The sequence below is a fragment of the Heloderma suspectum genome, chromosome 1 (genome assembly GCF_057233095.1).
Source record: "Heloderma suspectum isolate Gila_16-S chromosome 1, 16-S_ref, whole genome shotgun sequence".
Classification (NCBI taxonomy): domain Eukaryota; kingdom Metazoa; phylum Chordata; class Lepidosauria; order Squamata; family Helodermatidae; genus Heloderma; species Heloderma suspectum.
The window spans coordinates 239,527,089-239,550,426 of record NC_139458.1 but is presented as its reverse complement, the minus strand read 5'-3'; the positions used below and the strand labels follow the sequence as shown (position 1 = coordinate 239,550,426).

Below are 23,338 nucleotides of genomic sequence, written 5' to 3'. Positions count from 1 at the left end.
GCAAAGATAGAGTTATCACTGAAAATGGTAGCCCAGTGCCAGGTTTTACCTCCTCCCCTCATAACATAGCTGTGGAAATGTATGATGTGACATCCTTACTTGTGCGTCTTCCAGTATGTGTGTGCGCATATACATATGTATATATCAATCACACATGCACACACCAACCTACCAAATTCCCATGAAAAATATTGTTGGAGAAACGCACAATGTGGTGGTATCACTTTGGCAGGGGTGGGGAACCTCTTTCAGCCTGAAGGCCAAATTCAATTTCAGAGCTCTTGAGAGTTGTATTCCAGTGGTGGGCGGGTCTGAAAGCAAAATGAGTGGGTCCAAAGTACAAAAAATGTAAGAGCATTTTGTAACTTAAAGCTCTTACTGCCCGTAACTAAGTCTTAGGAGAGGCTCATCAACCTTTTAGAATGGGGGAAAACTGCACAAATGCTAAGAAACCAAATAATTAGTGGTTGGGGGAAAGGGAGCAGAGCCAGGGAAAGGGGGCATGGCCGTCTGGGGAAGCCTAGAGGGTCAGATTTTGCCCCTGGCCCTGAAATTCTCCATCCCTGCTTTAAGGGTTTCTGTTACTATGTGTTAAGGGAAGAGGAGGGGAAATTTAACCCAGGGTTGCTATTTTCATTAGCAACCCCATGTTTTTTCACCATGTTCTAGTTGGATGCAAAATATTCAAGGAGTTATTTGAAATGGGCCAATGAGCCAGACTTTATATCATGATTTATTGCAGCCATCCCCAACCTGGTGCCCTCAATATGATTTGGACTACAACTCTCAGCATACTTGACACTGGCCATGCTGGCTAGGGCTGATAGGAGTTGAAGTCCAAAACGTCTTGAGGGCACCAGGTTGGGGAAGTGTACATTTATAGTGTACATTTTGAGATCATTGGACTAAGTCATCATGGTGATTGGTTTTTGTACTTCTGTAGTACCTTTGTTATCTTTGGATACTTGTGTCTTCTTTGAGTCACTGTTCAAAGTGCTCAACTTCTTTGAGTCACTGTACACTGTTACTAGTGTAATTTCTGACTATATTTCTATGGTTCCTTTTAAAGTAGATTTTTGTTCATTTAGGCTACAGTTCTAAACACTCTTACTAGGGAGTAAGCCCAACTGAATGCAGTAAAAGTGAATAAACCTGCAGACAGTTGTACTGTTCATCCAGGAAGTTATTGAATGCATGTCTCTCAGACTATGATTACCCTACTTTAGCCACATTAAACATAGCCAAATATCTAGATTTTATGTCAAATTCTTTTTGCATTTTTCCACTGTTAGTCCTCATAGGACTTGACACTAATGCATCTAAAGCCAGCGTCTTAAAACATTAAGGCTTTTAAAAGTAACTCCCCCCCCCCTTTCTCTTGCATCTCTTCAACTAGGGCTAGAGAAAATAGAGGCACTGCAACAACACGAGAATGAAGACATCTATAAGCTAGCATTTGAAATAATAGATCAGTATTTCTCTGGTGATGACGTAAGTACTGCTGACGGTTAAGAATATAGCCATAGTAAGTGGCTGTTGAAAGTGTTCTGCACAAATGTTATGTGCCAATGTCAAATGTTTTGTAAAACCACCTCCTTTCCCTGTCCATCGGTGATACGTTGAGTTTCCATTCAATGTCACTTCTAGCTAGGCAGCCTGGTATACAGTGCACAAGGCACTCCATGCCACCTGCAAAATAAAAATGTGTCCAAGTTAAAACAGCAAGTACGAGCCATTTGTGAGATTCCTGAGATGAGTGCTGCTTGTGAGATGGATGCTCTTTTACACACAGTTTACAGCAGCACCAGAGGAGGGAGATTTTGGTGAAAACTTTACAGTGTCTTTATAATGCTATGGAACAAATACACCAACTTGCACATGGACATGTCTCATTGCTGAGTCTGTGGGCATGATGAATAATACTGGAAAACTTCCCTCTCAATAGCTTGTGCATACCTATTATTGCTGTCTGCTGTTCACTTCCATAAATAGGCAAGATTGATCAGAATAAAGGATCAAATTTGTAATAGTTCTTCTTTGTGGTCTCTGTGCATCACACATATGAGCTCTGTACCTGTGCAGAGCCTCTATTCTGGAAAAACTTCCATAGCTGAGGAATGCTGTTTTTGGTGGGAACCCCCCACCCCCACCATCCCACTGCGCATGTCCGAGTGGGTTCCCACCAATCTCAGCCCCTTTTTGACCGCCGTTACAGTTGCATCTCCGGGAACTTCATCCATTCTTTTGTCTGGACTAGAGCTGAGGTCTTTTTCTTTCTCACTTTGCTTCTTCGCCTTTTACCTTCTTCTCGCTGTTTTTTCTTCTTACTGTAAAAAAAAAAGTAGGTTAGATTAGTTAGGATTTTTCATCTTCTTGGCGTATGGCATTGAAGGCCTCCTTCAGAAATTGCGTCTGCTTTGGCAGCAAATTGCCACTGTCTGAAGGCCATTCTTTATGCCTTCTTTGTCTCAGAGAAGCTCATGTTGTGGAGACTTGCCACCATTGTTGGTCTTTCTCCAAGCAAGCCCGTAAAAATTGTTCCTATAGATTAAAGGCGATTTTGTGGCAAAAGGCTCTTCAAGTGGTAGACACCCAGAAACCTGAATCTCACTCGGGGCCACTGGAGCAAAGAAGATGCTGATCTCTGGCCTAGCTTCTCCTTCCCGACCTTTGTCTAAGGGGGAGAGAGCAGACCCACCTGCTCCTGGCTGTTCGCTGGCAGTTTCGGTGGCTAAGAAGATCTCCAAGAAGGCCAAGCGTACTGAGCCGACTACAGAGGCTGTGCCTAAGAAAAAGGAGGTTAAAAAGACTCCACCAAGAACATCAGAGCTGGGGATCCTTTCTCCCCCACCTCTGTTGAACTCACCAATTCTGACACTGCCTTCGGTACCGACGGCTATCGTACCATTGGATCCTCAGTCTACAGTCTTGGAAGGAGAGATTAGAGATCTTTCTCCTGTTCAACATCAACCTCATCTTAGTCCTTGGAACCAATGTTCCATCTCTCCAGAGGCACAATACCATGACCACACTTTGCAAGGCTCCCAGTATGGAAGACCACATCCTTCCACATCTCATGAGGAATCCTGTTTCTCGATACCGATCACCCCTTTGTGATTTTGAAGATGATTACCACAGTAGACCATGCTCGCCTCAGAGGGAATGGGACCAATACTCGGGCTGGTCTATGCCTCCCCCAAGATCTTATCAGTATGATGATTTGTTATTCAGAAGAGATTATGATCTGTTGTACGATCATACAGGATATTTAGGAACAGTTTCTCCTTGACACAGATCTCGTCCCATCAGCTTCTGCATCACAGCCTCCAGATACTGAAGTTGCTCAGCCGCCACCACCGGTACCTCTGCATTCCACTTCTTTACAAGTCGCTAGAAGCAATAGGGAGAGGAGCCCACCAGCTCGTTCCTTACCAGCCCCACCAGTACAGGAACAGAGTGAGAGAATGAGCTCTGCCACTCAGAAGGAGTTATCCCATGACTCGGTGGATGATTATCAGTCAGATTCCTCATCTTACTCCTCTATTCCACTATCTCTTTCTTCCCTGGACGATGTTGTGGGTACTCGAGATAGAGCTTCTCCTTCGGAGAATATGGGCCACTTCTCAGGACAAGTTCTAAGAATGGCGCAGTTGTTAGGAATAGAGGTGCAGCAGCCAGCAGAAAAGGTCCCAAGACCCAGTCTTCAATGCTGTGTACTCTGAGTCTTCGGTATCGGTAGTAATACTGTTCTTGCTGGCCCTTCAAATGGTAAAATAGACGTGGTCTGCCCCATCTTGGATGGCGCCTACATCTGAAAGGTTAGAGTCTGTGTACAAAGTGCAAGAAAAGGATGCCGCATTTCTTTTTTCACAGTGATGTCCCAATTCAATAATAGTTGAATCAGCTCAAGGGCGGTCTCAGTGTTCCTATGCATCTCCAGTGGATAAGGAAGGACACAGACTTGACCTTATGGAACGGAGATTTTACTCACCAGCAGCCTTGGGACTTCGTGTCACTAACTACCAAGCTGTGATGTCCCATTATCAATTATTCCTGTGGGAAAAAATGGATTCCCTGCGTACATACTTGCCAGAAGATCAGAGGGAACTAGCTAGAGTGTTCCAAGCAGAGGCAGTTAGACAAGAAGAAAAGAATCCAAGAAGGACAAGACTCTCCAGTGGTGGTGACCTGCAAGATGTGTGCAGTGTTTGTTTTCTTGCCTGAGAACAACATGGCCTACACCTGCAAAAAGTGCAAATTGATCACGGTGCAGGAAGAAAAAGTAAGAAAAAGTAAGTGGATCACGGTGCAGGAAGAAAAAGTAAGTGGACTGGAGCGGTGACTGTCGACCCTCTGGGGAATAAGAGAACATGAAGAGTTCTTGGACAAAATGGGGGAACTACAGCAGCAAAGTGAAGACCAGAAGCTTGAAGAGCAACAGCAAGCGGAGGCAGAAGTGGGAAATGCTGAGGTGAGGAAAAATGGAGTAGAGGATACTCCTTGGAAAAGGGTGACAGTTAGGAGAAGAACTAGACACCACTCTGCACCAGTGGAAGCAGTGGAGCTGTGGAACCAATTCCAGGTACTTGAGGATGAGACTGGAGGACAGCCTGCAGAGGAAGACTCACAGGGGAACCTGCATGAGAGTGAGCAAGAGGCTGAAGGTCCGTCAAGCAGAGGCAATGAAACCCAGGCTTACAAGAAGAAGAGGAGAAGCGTAGTAGTAGTGGGAGACTCCTTGCTGCATGGGATCGAAACCCAAGTATGTCGCGACGACACGTGGACTCGCCAGGTATGTTGTCTCCCGGGAGGACAGATTTAGAGACGTGACTGAAAGGTTGCCTGCACTCATAAAGCCCACTGACATCCCTTCTCATCCACGTGGGAACAAATGATACTGCCAAGCGGAACTACGAAGAAATCACATCAGACTTTGAAGCTTTGGGCAGGAAACCCAAGGACTTTGGGGCCCAGATAGTTTTCTCATCCATCCTTCCAGTAGTTAGAAGAGGGACAGAAAGGGAACGAAAAATACTCCGGGTGAATGACTGGCTACGAAGGTGGTGCTGACGCAAGAGATTTGGATTCTGGGACCACGGGCTCTACTTCCTGGAAGATGGACTGTTGGCAAGGGACGGGTTGCACCTTACAAAGGATGGGAAGAATGTGTTTGGCCACAACATAAAGAACTTCATCAGGAGGGCTTTAAACTGAATCCTACGGGGAAGGGAGATGTAAAGTTGGGGGTAACAATGTACAAAGGCTCATGTACCACAATGGAGAGAACAGCTCTAATAGAGCCCAATAATAGTCTTCAGACACATGTAGGAAGAAAGCCAGACTATGAAGCCAGACTATATACTATGATAGTACATAGACTATCTTCGATGTCTATATACTAATGCCCAGAGTATGGGAAACAAACAGAACAAACTTGAACTCTTAATACAAGAGGGAAATTATGACTTGATAGGTATAACTGAGACTTGGTGGGATGACTCCCATGACTGGCATACAGCAATTGAAGGATATAACTTGTTCAAAAGGAACAGGAGGAACAGAAGGGGAGGGGAGGTTGCACTGTATGTGAAAAATATGTATCTCTGTACAGAAATACAGGAGGAGGAGCTTGGTAGCCCCATCGAGAGCATCTGGATCAAAATAAATGGAGCAAAGAATAAAAGGAACCTGGTGGTCGGAGTCTACTACTGGCCACCCACTGAAGGAGAAGATGAGGATGAAACTTTTGAAAAGCAAATAGCTAATGTTTCAAGGAAGCATGATGTAGTAGTAATGGGGGACTTCAATTTCCCCAGTATTTGTTGGGAGACAAATTCTGCAAAACATGGCCCCTCCAGGAAATTCCTGACTTGTGTGGCAGATAACTTCCTCCTACAGAAAGTAGAGGAAGGAACTAGAGGATCAGCTATCCTTGACTTGATCCTAACCAACAGAAATGACTTAGTGGGTAAAGTAGCAGTTACAGGAACTCTGGAGGAAAGCGACCATGTTGTACTTGAGTTCTTGGTTCTAAGGGAAGCAAAAGCCGAGTGTAGTCAAACGCGTACCCTGGATTTTAGGAAAGCTGATTTTAATAAACTCAGAACAATGATCCCATGGCAAGCGACTCTAAGGAGAAAAGGAGTCCAAGATGGGTGGGAGTTTTTAAAAAAGGAAATTCTCAAGGCACAATTACAAACAATTCCAACAAGAAGAAAAGGTGGAAGACAATGGAAGAAGCCAATGTGGCTTCACAAAAAGCTTAGAGATGACCTGAAAACAAAAAAGGACACATACAGGAAGTGGAAAGAAGGCCAAGTAACAAAGGAAGAGTACAAGCAGGTAGCACAGAATTGCAGGGATGGCATTAGGAAGGATAAAGCTGAGAACGAGCTGAGGTTAGCGAGGGATGCTAAAAGCAGTAAAAAGGCTTTCTTCAGCTACGTGCATAGTATAAGGCAGAGGAAAGAAATGGTGGTTCAGCTGTTAAATAAGGATGGTAAAATGGTAACAGATGACAAAGAAAAGGCAGAAGTGCTCAATTCCTACTTTGGCTCAGTCTTCTCCCAAAAGAGGGTCTATGACCCCCCTGGCAAAGGCCAAGTACAGGCTGAAGGGGCAGGATTGCAGCTTGAGATAGATAGGCATATGGTCAAGGAACACCTCCTTACTTTGAATGAGTTCAAATCTGCAGAGCCAGATGAACTGCATCCTAGAGTAATAAAGGAACTGGCAGAAGAGCTCTCAGAACCACTGTCTATTCTCTTTGAGAAATCATGGAGGACGGGGGAAGTGCCATATGACTGGAGGAGGGCTAATGTTGTTAATTAAACAACATTAATTAATTAACTAACATTAATGTAGTTCCCAGGTTCCTCCTTAATTAAAGGAGGAACCTGGGAACTACAGACCAGTCAGTCTGACATCAATCCCTGGGAAAATTCTGAAGCAGATGAGAAAGCAATCCATCTGTCAGCACCTTGAAAACAATGCAGTGATTACTCAAAGCCAACATGGATTTGTCAAGAACAAATCCTGCCAGACAAATCTGATCTCATTTTTGGATCAAGTAACCTCTCTTGTGGACTGTGGGAATGCTGTGGACATCATATACCTCAGCTTCAGCAAAACTTTCAACAAAGTGCCCCATGATATCCTGATGAGCAAACGAGCTCAAAGTGGGCTAGATGAAACAACGATCCGGTGGATCCACAGTTGGCTACAGAATCGGACTCAAAGAGTGCTTATCAATGGGACCTTCTCAACCTGGGGAGAGGTAACGAGTGGGGTACCGCAGGGCTCAGTCCTGGGCCCAGTGCTCTTCAACATTTTTATGAATGACTTGGAGGAGGAGGTGCAGGGAATGCTGATCAAATTTGCAGATGACACAAAATTGGGCGGGATAGCTAATACTTTGGAAGACAGAAACAAAATTCAAAGTGATCTGGATAGACTGGAGCACTGGGCAGAAAACAACAGAATGACATTTAATAGGGATAAATGCCAAGTTCTGCACCTAGGAAAAAGAAACCAAATGCACAGTTACAAGATGGGCGGTACGTGGCTCAACAACACTACAAGCGAGAAGGGTCTTGGAATTGTTGTCGATCACAAGCTGAATATGAGCCAACAATGTGATGTGGCTGCAAAAAAGGTGAATGCTCTTTTGGGCTGCATTAATAGAAGCATAGCTTCCAAATCCCAGGGAGTACTAGTTCTCCTCTACTCAGCACTGGTTAGGCTTCATCTGGAGTACTGTGTCCAGTTCTGGGCACCACACTTTAAGAAGGATGCAGACAAGCTGGAGAGGGTTCAGAGGAGGGCAATAAAGATGATCAGGGGACTGGAAACAAAGCCCTATGAAGAGAGACTGAAAGAACTGGGCATGTTTAGCCTTGAGAAGAGAAGACTGTGGGGAGATATGATAGCGCTCTTCAAGTACTTGAAAGGTTGTCACAGAGTGGAAGGCCAGGATCTCTTCTCGATCATCCCAGAGTACAGGACACGGAATTATGGGCTCAAGTGACAGAAAGCCAGATTCCGGCTGAACATCAGGAAAAACTTCCTGACTGTTAGAGCAATAGGACAATGGAACCAATTCCCTAGGGAGGAGGTTGGCTCTCCCACCCTGGAGGCCTTCAAGACGAGGCTGGACAGCCATCTGTCAGGGATGCTCTGTCTAGGATTCCTGCATTGAGCAGAGGGTTGGTCTCGATGGCCTTGTAGGCCCCTTCCAACCCTACTATTCTATGATTCTATGATTCTAATGACATTAGTATGCTTTCCTGGAAAGTGGCTTTCTTGGTAGCCATCACCTCAGCAAGGAGGGCATGCAAATTGTGTGCTCTCTGTATCGACAGTCCTTTTACTGTGTTTCATAAGGACAAGGTTGTTCTTCGACCGGATATTTCTTTCCTGCTGAAGGTGGTATCGGAATTTCATATAAACCAACCGGCAATTATTCCAGCTTTTTTCTCCGTTTTGTTCAGAGCTGGAAAGAAGCCTGCATAACCTTGATGTTCTCAGGGCACTGTTTTTTACAAAGCCCGAACTGAATCTTTTCGAAAATTGCAAAGATTATTTGTCTGCTATGGCGGACCCAATAAGGGCTTACCTGTTTCTTCCTAAAGATTGGCTGGTTGGATAACTCAGACTATAAAATTAGCATACCAGCTTATGGGTCAAGGCCCTTTGCCTCAGATTCGAGCACACTCGACGAGAGCGTTGTCGACGTCTATGGCAATTGATAGAGGGGTGCCTTTGCAGGACGTATGTAAAGCTGCGATGTGGTCTACCCCATCTACGTTTGTGAAGCAGTACAAGTTGGATGTGCACGCAAGATCGGATTGCAGATTTGGAAGAGCGGTTTTGTCGACAGTCTTATGATGACACACCTACCCACTACCGGTAAGTTTGCTTGTTAATCGCCCATATGTGTGATGCACAGAGACCATGAAGAAGAAAGCCAGGTTGCTTGCCTGTAACTGTAGTTCTTCGAGTGGTCATCTGTGCATTCACACAACCCACCCACTGTGTCAGTATCTTTTGTATCAGTGTCAGTATCTTTTTGGTATTGATACCGAGGATTTTTTCCTTGGATCCAAGACTGTATGAGGTCTTAAGGAACTGAGGAGATCGGCGGGAACCCACTCAGACATGCACAGTGGGACAGTGGGCGAGGGTTCCTGCCCAAAACAGCGTTCCACAGCTATGGAAATTTTTCCTGAATAGAGGCTGCACGCAGGCACAGAGCCCATATATGTGAATGCACCGATGACTACTCAAAGAACTACAGTTACAGGTAGGCAACTTGCCTTTATGTGCATTGCACAGTTGGCATAAAATAGCAATGCGAGTGTGTATGTGTGTGTGCATATGCATACACACACACACAAAGCGCATGCGTAATCAAAAATTGTATTTCTTGGCTTGCAGCACCCTAATCTTCCTAATTTGCTGCCACTATGTTGCATATGTGGTAAGAAGGTATTAATTAGAAAGGACTTTAAAAGAAGGGCCTCTTACTTTTCCCTCTATTTATTTTTCTTCTGTTTCTCAGCCCAGTCTCTAGAACAGGCTCCCCCCGCCCCCCAAATCTCAGAAAACTGCAAAATAGAGGGAAAATACCTTTATAGCTTTTCCAAAGCTTCAAGATGATTTCAGGATCTAATTTCTGTGTATTAATTTGAGGAATTAGTGTGCCTGTAACATCCAGACCTGGCTGATGTTGGGCAGGATACTTGATCTGTAAGGATTCCTACTTATATAGGGGAAAATGGAATTACCACTGTATGTACTTTCTTTCCCTTTATAGATTGATGAAGACTCCAGCCTCATTCCTGAAGCAACACAAGGAGGTACTTACAATTTTGATCCAACAGCCAATCTTCAAACAAAAGAATTTAATTTTTAAGTTCAATACAGTGCAGCTTGTCTATCCCACACCAGTAAAATATACCATCAGATGTCTACAGTTGGAAAAACAGGCTCCAAGCATATGCCTCTTTGTCTGATGCTTCTAAAGCAAGTCGTATATCAGTCACTTTGCAGTTGCCAAAAGTAACTATCACATGGACCGTAAATGCATATGCATGATCTCATAAACTGTTAAGAAGTTTTTTTAACAGTCCCTGCTACCTTTCCTCTGTTTCTTTCCCATTTTCCCTGATGCCACATGGTCACAACTGCAGTCTTTGTGGTGGCACACTGGTTTTCCACAGAAGAATAACTTTCTTTGGAAAATAGTGCACTGTGGATCAAGACTCTTTAGTATGATGCTTACATTTTGGAAGACTTCTGAGAGGCCCAATTTATTTTTTGAGCCTCTACCATTATCCTTTACAAACGTATTTTCATATATTCAGTGTGGAAGAATAAATAAAGAAAATGCAAGTCAAATTATTTTCATTGGTGAAACTGAAATTTTAAACAAACTTTGTAAAAGAACTTGGTAATTGATTAGTTTAAAAACAGACTACATATATCAGTAATTGTGTTCATTACTGCCTTAGAAGCTTGGGTCTGGAGAATGAACTTTGTATTTGGACTAGTAAAACATGACCATTATACTTAATTTTTGAGAACAGCAAGCTGTGCTTGACCATTCTTCACCCTCTGTGTTCCTGATGTTTTTGAAATAATGAAATGGTGTGCATGGTATTTTACCTGAGCTACAACCTGTTATGGACTTGAAAACTGTTTTAAGTTGAAAGCAAGAGTCCCACGTTAAAGAAACAAAGCTAACCCAAATAAGCATTGGTTCACAAGAATCTTGCTTTCATCTTTCAGTAGTGAATATATTTTTGGTTTAAATTTATGACTGAATGTTGATTCATATTGGTTTAAACTGTGGAGCTTTTATGTTTACTGTAATTTAGTCTTAAAACTATTTTTTTACTTACCAGTGCTTATGATGTGATTGGCAACAAACTAGCAGCTATTTTAGAAGCATCATAAAAACTTCATTCTTGGAGTATTGGAAAAATAATAGAAAAATTAGTCTATAAACCTGTTCATATAGTTAAGATACATACTAGCTGTGTGAGGCTTTGTGGAAGCTGCTACTATTCAGCATAAGTATAATATGCAGCTCAGAATGAAAAAAATTACATAAGCTGGTAACATGGAAGTAAAGGGGAAACTGTTCAGCCTGGATTTTCAGAGGATTTGGGATTGCTGTGGGGGAAAATGAAATTTAAACCATGTAAGCTGTCAGACAAACTGATATTGTAACTGTTGTTCACTGGATGTACATTCCCAATGCCTTGATGTGAGGGGATACAAAACGTAAACTAATGTAGTTATTGGATGTGGGTTGTATTTACTGTGATGAAGATAAGGACAGCTGCCATCAAAGCTTTGTTGATCAGCTGTTTTTCCACTAAAGAGCAAGACATTGCAGGTGTGTATTCATTAAATATATCTGCCAAGGTGGAGCCACTTTAAAGAGTGAGTTGTCTTGTATCTTGAGGGATACAAGTATGTGTTTTAAACAGCAAGATTTTTACTTGCTAGATAATCTGTTTTAATACAGTGGTTTGGCCTCCATTTATAGGTTTTATAAATTTTAAAAGCAATTTCTCTTTAAGGTGGCTCAGACTTTTCAACTCTTGTGCACATAAAAATGAGTTGAAATTCATTGTGCCTTTTTTCTTTACCCTGACATTAAATTAATTTGGTAGCTGTGTCCTGTTAAGAATTATAGTCTAAAATCCTGAGATTGTGGCATTTTTGCTAAAAACTAGACAAAACAAACTTAGATTTGGTCACAGTTTTTGGAATTTCAGAGCTGATTTGCAGTTGATGATGTGAACAAATCTCCCTCATTTTTAAACAATATGCCTATCTATGTTCTCTGTCCTAGAGACTACAAAGTAAGATGAATGATTTTTCATTAGTAACTTGAGTTTTTCTTGCACTCAGTGCATCGTTAGAGACAAATATAGGAAAAATTTATTTAAAGCCGTAACTTGCATTTTTGTAGTCCTCTGTCACCTTATCAACTCTTGATTAGGATTCAACCATTATGTAGTTAATAAAGGAAATGGAGGCTTGGATCCAAAGATCCTGCAGTGTAAGAGCAGAAGACACACAGTTGTTCTGAGGGAGTTGCTGATTTCTTCACACATACACACACACACACATCGACCGCCCCCACAAAATGGTGCCAGAGGGGCAGGAGTCCCTCCAAAGCAGCTTTTGGGGGGCTGCAGATGGGGGTAATTTGAAGTATTCTTTTCCACCCCACCTGTACAGTTTCTTCCAGTCGTGCAGTGGAGTGGGATCTTTGTATCCAAGCCAAAAGTATATTGCTGCACTTTTGAGTTTTCACAAGTGTTTTACAATTGCATTGTGTTCATTATTTTTTAACTCTCAGTTAATAGATTAAATTGTTCCTTCAAAAGAGGCATCTAAATGTGTTCCTAATTTTGTATATGGGCTTAGGTTTTATAACCAATAAAAAGCTGCTATCAAATACTATAAACATGTAAAATCTCATTTTGAAGATAGTGAAGCCGCTTAATCTTCAGCAGGTTGTAGGGTTATTTTTCTTCAACATTTGAGTTAGAAGATGTCTTTTAGTGACTTGATCTGACCTCTAAAGTGTTACCAAAAATAAAAATAGTAATTACAATGTATAGTGATCATAATATATAGTGATCTTCTGTTTTGAATGTTCATCTAATAGGAAGCTTTATATTTGGCAGAGTTGATATTCATGTACAAAAAGGTATTTCACCGTTTGACATACCTTGTTTCTGTTATGAGTCTATTTGAAGCAAAACATAATACTGATGCATAGCAACTTTTAAAATATGAAGTTCTTATGGGCACTATCAAATTACTCAAGCCTCAAGTCTGGCTATCCTGTTGGCTCATACTGGTTTTGTATGTTTTTAAAGACTTCTGTCTATAGGAATACTGTGTGTGTTGTCCTTCAGTCCTGTAAGTGATGGTAAAATATTAATTTAATTGAATACACTTACTATGTTCCACATATGAAAGAATCCAGTGCAGAAGTGTAAGATGGAGGACAACTGGCTCAGCATCAGCATTTCCTGAATGTGAGTTACCAGAGTAATAATATGGCACAAAAAGCCAATCCAGTTTTCCAGTTTTCATAATGTTTTATTGAACAGGAGCTTGTCTTCAGTCAGTTCTAAGCAGCAATAAGGGGCCTGTATACATCTGGGGCAATAATTAAGTCTGTTGCTTGTATCCCAAGATAAGTGAACAGAAGGAGTTCACAGAATACACCCCAGTCTGATTTTGGGCATTTTTGATGGGGCGAGGACACAGGAGGGATGGAAAACATTCATTCTATAAATTTCCATTCCATTAAGATCAAAGTCTGTGTATAGAAATAGATTTTAAAGTGCTTAGACATGGTAGTATTGAGCTATCTTTGCTTGCAAGTACACAGGTTTATTTTTCTGTCCTGTCACCCTCTGTGGTTCACTTTGGATTTGCTGGTTTCCTAGTTCAAGGACTATTCCACCTCCTTGAATGTTGCTGCAAAGTGATATGCTGTGGGAGAAAGGGTGCAGGTTTCTTAGTACTTCAAAGCAATAGCTTCGAAAAGCCAAACTAGCTACCAACAGCATGACCTGTAAAGTAGCAATAGGGGTGTGTATAACTATGCATGGTTGCTTTCAGGAATGTTGGGGCATTCATTTTAGTTAATGTATTTTTGAACCACCCTTCCACTCAGTGAGTGTTCAAGGCAACTTACAAAATACAAGTACAAGTTGTCAGTACAACTGACAAGGCAACTTACATAAATAAGAAACTACAATAATTTCAAAAAGCTAAAAACAGATAAAACATACAAGTTATAATAAAACATGTGAGCCCTTTAAAATCAAGGCTTGGTGAAACAAGATAGTTTTTACCAGCTGTCTAAAAGTCAGTAATAAGGGAGCCAATCTAACTGCCCTAGAAAGGGAGCGCCACAACCAGGGTGCTGCTACGCAAAAGCCTCCATACTAGTTAACGTATTATGTGTATCCATGTATGTGATTAGAATATGTCAGTCCAATCTAGTAACCTGTTGGCTAGTATGGAGAAAAACTGCTGAAATTAGGAAGGGGGGCGGCTTCTGTGCAGCAAGGTTCCTTCTGCTAGTCCCTCCTTTATTTTTACAAAGTTATCTAGCTAATAATGTTAGACCTGGACTATTGACATAGTCACTTCAAGGTGGAAGTTGCTCCTTTGCCCTACATAAATTGTGCAGAACTAAAGGCTTCAAAAGTCAAATGCTAATAAATGGATGGGTGGTCTGAAAATAGGGATGTGAGTGTCCAGGTAATTCCTTTGTCAAGGTCAGACCATTTCCTGGTGAGGTTTGGACTTGTGACGCCAGTTTCCCCCCTGCAGGAGTGAGGGTTCAATTCAGATGGTCCATCCCTGGAGAGTAATGGAATCTGATGGATTCCTGAATGCTCATGGGGAGTTTCCAGCAGATAGAGCTGGTGATCCTGTCAAGGCTCTAGTCTCACTATGGAATGCTGAGGTGTGAAGGGCTATTGACACAATCGCTCCTGAGTGCTCTCTCCAGCACTGTGGTGCCCATTCAGCTCCCTGGTATTCCAGGGAACTGCAAGCAATGAAACAAGCTAGATGAAGGCTGGAGTGCAAATGGCACAAGGCTCCCAGCGAAGCTGACTGAACATGTGTTAGAGCACATAATTGTGCTTATTACGTGGCAGTAAGGGCAGCAAGAAAGGTTTATTTCATGGCTTCTGTTGCATCGAGTAACTGTCCAATAGAACTAGTTAGTTAGTTAATTATTAATACTTCTATACCACTTAACATTATAAAATCCCTAAGTGGTTTAGTATAACTTAAATACACTATTAAAAACATTAGCAGCTACAATAACAATAAAGCAATATAAAAACAGCAAAATGGAGCAGCATCATGATTAATTACAAGCCAGAGAAAGCCTGTTTAGACAAGTGCATAATCAGGAGGCATTTAAAGCACACCACATTTTCTGCCTGTTGATGTCCTAGAGGATGGGAGCCACTACTGAGAAAATTCACTTCCAAGTTGTTACGTGGTGACATTCTGTTGGTTGCGGACCAACCAGCAAGGCCTCCTCTGAAGATTTTAAAGGTTGGCTAGGTATATATAGGGCAAGCGGTTTACTAGTGTCCTAGTCCCGAGTTATTTAAGGTTTGTAAGTCAACAACATAACCTTGAACATGGCTCGGTAATTAATAGGCAGCCAATGAAGTTCTTTTAGCACAGGTGTAATGTGAACATGGCTAAGTGCCCCACTGAGCATCCTAGCTGCTGCAATCTGTACTAGCTGCAACTTCCCAACCAAGCACAAGGGCAGCCCCACATAGAGTGCATTACAGTAATCTAGTTATAAGGTTACCAGTGCATAAACCACAGTAGCCAGGCTATCCCTATCCAGGAAAAAGTGTAGTCACATCAGCCTAAGTCAGTAATGGGCACTCCAAGCCACTGAGGTTACTTGGACCTCCAGTGAAGAGATGGATCCAGGAGCACCCCCAAGCTGTGGACCTGTTCCTTCAGAGGGAGTGTAACCTCATTCAGAACAGGTAAACAACCCAGTTCCTGGACCTGGGAACCACCCAGCCATACAGCCTCTGTCTTACTGGGATTTAGTTTCTATTTATTGACCCCCATCCAGGGACTGGTACAGAATGTGCATGGCCTCTCCTGACTCACAGATTACAGAGGAATAGAGCTGGGTGTCATCAGCATACATCTTTCCCCAAATCTCCTAATGACCGCTCTCAATGACTTCATATGCTTGTTGAACAACACTGGGGATAAAATAGCCAGAGGGCTGAGATACAGTTACCTAATGTTATTGGAACCAACCCCATAACTAAGAGCTGAACTACTGTAAAATGGTGCCCCCAACTCACAGTCCAGGAGGATACAGTGGTCGACAGTATCAAAGGCCGCTGAGAGATCAAGAAGTAACAGGGTCTTACACCTCCTGTCCCTCTTTCAAAGAAGGTCATCCATCAGGGCAACCAAGGCAGATTCTGTCATGAACCCAGACTAGAATGGATCAAGATAATTACCTTCATCCAAGAACGCTTGTAGCTGAATCACCAGCACCCATTTGAGCACCTTGCTCAAAAATGGGGCATTATGACCAGACAACAGCTAGTATAAACCTCTGTATCCAGGAAAGGTTTGTTAACATCTACCCTGGTTAATGGAGGTTTGGATCCATCGGAAGCCTGCTGTGACCTTTTTGCTAAGCACTTTGAGGATAAAATCAGTATCCTGTGCAGATGCTGTTATTGTAGCAGATTCAACTAAGGAATGTGTTTCAATTGATGCAGCCTGAGGATGGGGACAAAGTGCTTGCAGTGATGCATCCAACGATGTGCTCACTTGATCCTTGCCCTTTGTGACTGATTAAGCTGGCAGAAGGGGTGCAGGTCCAGTCTGTGGTTAAGGCTTCTTTATGTGGGAGCGTGATATCTGCTGCCCTTAAGGAAGCAGTGGTGTGGCCGCTCCTAAAGAAATTCACTGTGGGCCCAGTGGTTCTTGACAACTACCACCTGATTGCAAATACGTCTTTTGGGACGAAGGTTTCTGAGAGTGGCATGGTGGCACAATTACACATGCTTTGGGATGATACTGATTAGACTCATTTCAGTCCGGGTTCAGGCTTAGATTTGGGAATGAATTGGCCTTGGTCACCTTTATCAAGAGATGGACAGGGGGAGTGAGACCATGTTGCTCTTGCTTGATCTTTCAGTGGCTTTTGATACCATTGACTATGGTATCTTCTGGGCTGGCTCTGTGGGATTGGATTTAGGGGCACTGTATTCTAATTGGCAATTGTGCTATGGGGTGCCATAAGGTACCATCTTGTCCCCAGTGCTGTTTCACATTTATATGACACCACTGGGGGCAGTCATTAGGAGATTTGGAGCAAAGCGTTGTAAGTATGTTGATGACACCCCACTCTATTTCTTGGTTTCATCTGAATCGGGTTTGGCGACCAGTGCCTGGATGCAGTGGTGGGTGGATGAACACCAATAAACTGAGACTGAATCCTAGCAAGCCTTGTGGGTGAGTGATTCCCAGGTCCAGGAGATGGGTAGGCTACCTGTTCTGGATGGGCTTACATATCCCCTGAAGGATCAGGTGCACGGTCTGGGCTACTTCTGGATCCATCTTTGTCACTACAGGTCCAAGTGGTATCTCTTATCAGCTCCAGCTGGTACAGCAGCTGTGGCCATTCTAGGACCAGGATAACTTGGCCACAGTAGTTCAGGCACTGGGATCCTCAAAGTTGGATCATTGCATTGCATTGCATTTTTGTGGAGCTGTCCTTAAGGCTGGTTTAGTGGCACTAGCTATGTGGAATAATCTTCCCCCTGACATTAGACTTAGACATGTGCCAACACTTTTTATTTTTAAGTGGATGTTGAAGATCCATCTGTTTATGCAAGCTTTCCCTCTGTTGGGTAGCCTGCTATCTTATGTAGATACGATATATTCTTTGTATTAGTCTTTTATTTTTCTATGAATTGTGTAAACAGCGTTGAAATCTTTAGATGTAAGCGGTTTATAAATACTCATAAATAAAATAAATGACTGGAATTTTCTGCCTTGATCAGATGATATTTGACATAATGTTGGACAGTTGTCTTTCAGACATGCCTCCCTGAATATTCAATCATAGTGCAGGTGAATGTGTAGATGATCTTCTGATTCTCGATCCCTTGATTTCTGCAATGTTGGGTCTACAGAGTTTAGTTTTCAGACTAAATGACCATAGATGATACTTGACTTCTGAAAAAAATGTAATTTGCACACTGATGAATATAATATTACAGGTGAAATTCAACATACTAAATGCAGGCTAATAAGTGATGAATAACGACCTGGTATGTACATTGTCCAGTGCTAAAAAATACAAGTTAAGTGTAAGCATTTTTTTTTAATTAAATGTGGAAGATTAATAAGAAGAATAAGAAAGGAGAAGAGGTCTCCCAAAACATTCTTAGGGTACAGTCCTATGCATGTTTAGACAGAAAAAAACTCCTACAAGTCCCAGCATTCTCAGCAGTTTATTTAGGTGTAATAAATATTATAGAATTACAGAAGGTATTTTTGAAAGCCGCATTTCCCTAGTCAACATACATGCACATGCTACCCTTCTGTCATAGAATGCATACACATGTAGGGATGTCCTTCACAGGAAAATCTAGCCTTTTTAGGGCCCGATGGATTCTGGTAACACCCCCAGCTCGTTTTCCCTTTGCAAGCTGAGCTGGGGTTTCATCCCAAAATCTGGGAACTTTTTTCTCCCCCACCCCACATGATATTGCTCAAATTACTATCAAAATTTGCAGAACATTTATGGAAGAAAAAAGAAAGTTGCTGACGCACAACCATCCCTCTCTCTCAGCTGGTGCCAACACCAGCAGGGAGAGAGGAACAGTGGCGCAGCAGTGCAACATGGTGGCAGCAGCTGTGGGAGGGGAGCACCCTGGGCCAAGGCGTTCCCTTCCCTTCCCACCCTGCTGCTGCCGCACCGCCACTGCTGCACAATTGTCCCTCTTTCCCTGCTGGTGTTGACACAGGCAGGGAGAGAGGGATGGTTGAGTGGTGGTGGCAGCAGCACTGTGGAGTCATAACAGGGTGGGAGGGGAGCACCCGGGGCTATGGTGCCACTGTTGCCGCTGCCATACAAAGGCGAAAAATCTGCCAGCTGACCCAACTTGCTGCAGGCCAAGTCAGGCCAGCTGGTGGATGTCAGGTCAGAGTCCAATGGGCTTACCTGGCAAAAGCTCGCTGAGCTCCACCACCCAAACAGATTCCTCCGACATCCCTATACACATGTCCCAAACAAAAAACAAAAAGATAGAAACATCCCTAAGGGCGCAATCTTATGCACGTTTAGACAGGAAAAATCCTACCACTCCCAGGATTCCCAGCTGCTAGTATAATTAAAAAACAATGAATGGCCCTCCTAATTACACGATACCATGTAATTAGACTTACATAAACAGAGAAGGAAGGTAAAAAAATGCAGGTAAAAAAGGAAGGGAATTAAAAGCAAAGTGGGATCAATAAAATCTCTTAAGAGGAGAAGCATGCTAATATGAATGCAACAAATTAAAGAATGTAAAAGAGAACAAGTCTAGACTTCCAAATAGTTGTTTGCGTGGTTGGCTGTGGCAAGTAAGAATTGCTTCCAAGCTGGCAAGAAAGTAAGATTTACCCATTACTATTACAATTAGTATTGTTTATATGATGTCATCTATGTTAATAGAACTTTACAAAGAACAGAAACAACAGAGGAAGTGAAGGGAAACACAGGAAACAACAGAGGAAGTAGAGGGAACTGGAGGCAGGGATAAACAAACAATATGCAATTATTTATTACACGTACATAGACAATTACAGTGGGTGTGTTCACATGACATGCTAACCCGTCGTGGATGACAACCTATGCACTGTGGCTTATTATCCGAACAACCCACACACAGTGTCTACGTGGTGCACTGGGGACTAGGGTGGTTTCATGGTATGGGAACTAGGGTTGTTTCATTTATATCCTGCCTTTCTGCCTGATAACAGCTTTGTAAAGCAGCTGATAATCACAAACCACAGAACACAGCACCTAAACAAACCCCACAGAAAAACCATAATAATGTTGTGACCATAGAAGAAAATACCTTTCCTTGAAGTGTGCTTCTAGCAACCAGGCTCAGATAGCACCAGACGTTTTGGCCAGCGGGCGGGGGCAGGACATCTCCTCTCCAGACAGCTGGACCATCTGCAGCTCCTGGCTTTTTCTGGTGGGGGTGGGGCCCTGGGAAGACGCTAGCTTGAAATGTCCACTCCTCCAGGCCTGGCTTAGAGGCTGCTGCTCCTGCTATGACTCTTTCAAAATGATTTGATGATGGTTGGGTCTTCCAGGCAATAGATGTCCTACAAATGATTATCAGGGATGGATGTGTTAGGGAGGCAGGCTCCAAACAACTCTAGCCCTTTTTTGGAAGGCTATTTGAGACTTGATGTGACAAAAAGGTTTTATTTTTACTATGAAATTGTGAAAATTCTTTTCCTGTGTAGTAGCTGATGGGTTGTGTCAGATATGCCCATGGGGTAGGATTGAGAGTCAGGGTGAGACTTTGCAACAAACCATTGAACACTTGTGCTTGGCCCGATAAAAGATATTTACATGTTCCATATATCATAGCTATTTAATTTTCCCTGGCTTTACATACAATGATGAATTTTAAATTGTCAAGCAAATAAAAATGAGCCCAGGTAAAAGGTATACATTACAATCAAGAACCCCTGCATGGCCATGGAAGGTTGTTCATTTAGATATCTGGCAGCATCCACTTGTAACTCATGGGAGTGCCCTCCAGAGGTACACTGATTTGGGGGTGTGCAAGAGCCTGCTGCCAAAATGGGGAGCTGAAAAGCCTTTGTGGGCATGTAGAGACTTGGATCCCATCTAGACTCAAATGTCTGTTAGCCTGGGATATTAGGAATTACCGTTTTTGTAGCTGAATTACAGCTTGTCGGTATCATAGGCCAGAGAGCTGCTGTACTATGATCTCATGAAACTGATGAAGACGGCTGTAGTGTATGAGAGCATTTGGAGCAATAAATATGGAAGTCTTGATGATGCCAGAAGATTCTGTGTCAGTTTCTTCTTGTTCTTCTCCAGTTTTATGGTGAAGCAAGGCCAGAAAGAAAGGCCCTATTGCTGCCACCTACTGGCTATAACATTACCACTTCTCACTTATTGTTGTTGTTCAGTCGTTCAGTCGTGTCCGACTCTTCGTGACCCCATGGACCATAGCACGCCAGGCCTTCCTGTCCTGCGCTCTCTCCCAGAGCGTGCTCAAGTTCATATTCATTGCATCCGTGATGCTATCTAGCCATCTCATCCTCTGCCGTCCCCTTCTCCTTTTGCCTTCAGTCTTTCCCAGCATCAGGGTCTTTTCCAGAGAGTTTTCTCTTCGCATTAGGTGGCCAAAGTCTACCATAAATTCTAGTAATCTGTAAAACTCTCCACAGAATTATCAACACTGAACTCCAAAGACTGCTGTCCCAAAAGATACTCCTGTAGATAAAATCACAACACCCAACTCATTCAACTTGTGAAGGAGAAATCCCCTCTCATCCCTGCACTAACGCCAACACTTTAAAAAGTCTTGCTGCACTATTCAGATACCAATTCCTGCAATTATCTATTCCCCACCACCCATCCCTACATCAGTTCTTTCTGAATCAGGTTGCTTCCCTGACACGGCTGGCCCTGCTGCCCTAAGTTCTTCCTTTATCTCGAGGGGGAAATTGTGCCAGTCACAAACCAGCAAGAAAACCCAGAAGAAACTACATTATATCACAAACTAATTTTAAAGCATGTTATGATCTATTGATTTTTAATGAGATTTGATCATGCCTAACATTATCTGGTTTGCACCTATTTGGGACCAGGGTACCTGAAAGACTATTGCCTTCCATACCAGCCTGCCCAGGTTAAGATCTTTGGGAGAGGTCCTCCTTTTGGTACTGCCACCTTGAGGGGCGCATTTGGTGGCAACACAAGAGAGACCTTCTCGGTAGCTGCTCCCAGCCTGTGGAACTCCCTGCCGAGGGAGTCCAGGTTGGCTCCCTCTCTGCTGTTCTTCTGCTGGCAGGCAAATACATTTTTATTAAAGCAAGGCTTTGGCATGTAAGCTGGTCTGGTGAGTTGGCCGCTGTTTTTATTCTGTTGTGTTTTTTAATTGTGCCTTTAATGTATTTGTTTTATTATTTTAATCAAGTTTTTTTAAATCTTATCTATGATTATAAGCTGCCTTGAGTGCCATGTTTTGGTAGAAAGGTGGAGTACAAATCAAATCGAATCAGTCAATATACCTGAGATAATAAAATAAGGAAGTGCCCATCAGATGTTGTTGCACTGCAACTCCCATCAGCCCTAGCCAGAGTAGCCAATGGTTAGGGATGATGGGAACTGTAGAACAAAAACAAATGTGTCCCTGCCACAAGACTTTATTATTATTTAAGAGATTTTTAACCTATCTTTCAAGGCACACTGCCCTCACAAGACTGTTTACAATGCTGCAAAAGCATGAACATACAATTATAATTACATGCACCCACACCAGTAGCAGCTAATGATTTTTAAATATCAAATGTAAACTGGAACAAATGAGTCTTCAGGTGTGTGTTTTTTAAAAAACCAGCAGCGATGAAGCCATCTCTCTCACTCTCTGGGGAGGGAGTTCCAAAGGTGTAGGGCCACCACTGAGAAAGCTCTGTCCCAAGTACATGCCAGCCTAATGGCTCTTGCTGATGGGCCAGACAGTAGGGTCTCCGATGCTGATCTTAATGCTTGGGCAGGCTCATACAGGAGCAGGCAGTCCTTCAGATAACATGCCCAAACAGTTTAGGACTTTAAAGGCCAAAGCCAGCACCTTGGATTGGGCTTGGAAACTAACAAGCAGTCAGTATAAATGATACAGAATAGGAGTAACATGATCTGAATTCTTAGCTCCCATAAGTGGTCCACCTGCTGCAATCTGTATCAGTTGCAGTTTTTCATCTTCAAGGCCAGCCCCATATACAGCACATCACAGTAATCTAACCTGGACATAACCAAGGCATGTTTCAATGTGTCTAGGTCAGCTTTCTCTAGATAGGACCACAGCTGCCAAACCAGCCTAAGCTGGTCAAAAGCACTGTTGGGAGGTGATGCCACCTGCATTCCATAGAAAGTGCTGAGTCCAGGAGCACTCCCGGATGGCATACTTGGCTCTTCACAAGGAGTGTGACCCCATCCAGAGTGAGATCTAATCCTCCATCCAGATTAGCAGATTTCCCAACCATATTTCTAATCTTATCCAGATTAAATTTCAGCTTGTTAGCCACCATCCATTCCAATACTGCCCCCAGACACCCATCTAGGGTTTCAACTGCCTCCCTGGGATTAGATGGTGGAAAAGAGAGGTAGAGCTGTGTGTCATCCGCATATTGATAGTAGGTAAGTCATCCACCAGAATGAGTGTACCACAGGGCTCAGTCCTGGGCCCAGCGCTCTTCAACATTTTTATGAATGACTTGGAGGAGGAGGTGCAAGGAATGCTGATCAAATTTGCAGATGACACAAAGTTGGGCAGGATAACTAATACCCCGGAAGACAGAAACAACACTCAAAGTGATCTTGATAGGCTGGAGCGCTGGGCAGAAAACAACAGAATGACATTTAATAGGGATAAATGCCAAGTTCTGCATTTATCCAAAGAGGGCAACAAAGATGATCAGGGGACTGGAAACAAAGCCCTATGAGGAGAGACTG

At 42.9% G+C, this 23,338-nt stretch overlaps 1 protein-coding gene and 1 long non-coding RNA gene across 3 annotated transcripts in view; one reads left to right on the top strand and one right to left on the bottom strand.

Annotated features, from left to right (window-relative positions):
- Positions 1 to 12,917, top strand: part of KPNA3 (karyopherin subunit alpha 3) — an 86,535-nt gene extending 73,618 nt beyond the window's left edge. For both annotated transcript variants that reach the window (XM_084821501.1, XM_084821490.1), the window contains 2 exons: positions 1,397 to 1,491; positions 9,815 to 12,917. In XM_084821501.1, coding sequence (XP_084677627.1) covers positions 1,397 to 1,491; positions 9,815 to 9,913 — 194 coding nt within the window. In that variant the 3' untranslated portion in view covers positions 9,914 to 12,917. The remainder of the gene's footprint in view (positions 1 to 1,396; positions 1,492 to 9,814) is intronic.
- A 194-nt stretch (positions 12,918 to 13,111) lies between these two features.
- LOC146358840 (uncharacterized) lies at positions 13,112 to 20,917 on the bottom strand. Its single transcript, XR_014785975.1, has 3 exons — positions 20,524 to 20,917; positions 19,692 to 19,947; positions 13,112 to 17,799 (listed from the first exon to the last, which is right to left on the bottom strand). It is a non-coding gene; the product is annotated as an uncharacterized LOC146358840 (long non-coding RNA).
- Between the last annotated feature and the right edge of the window lie 2,421 nt (positions 20,918 to 23,338).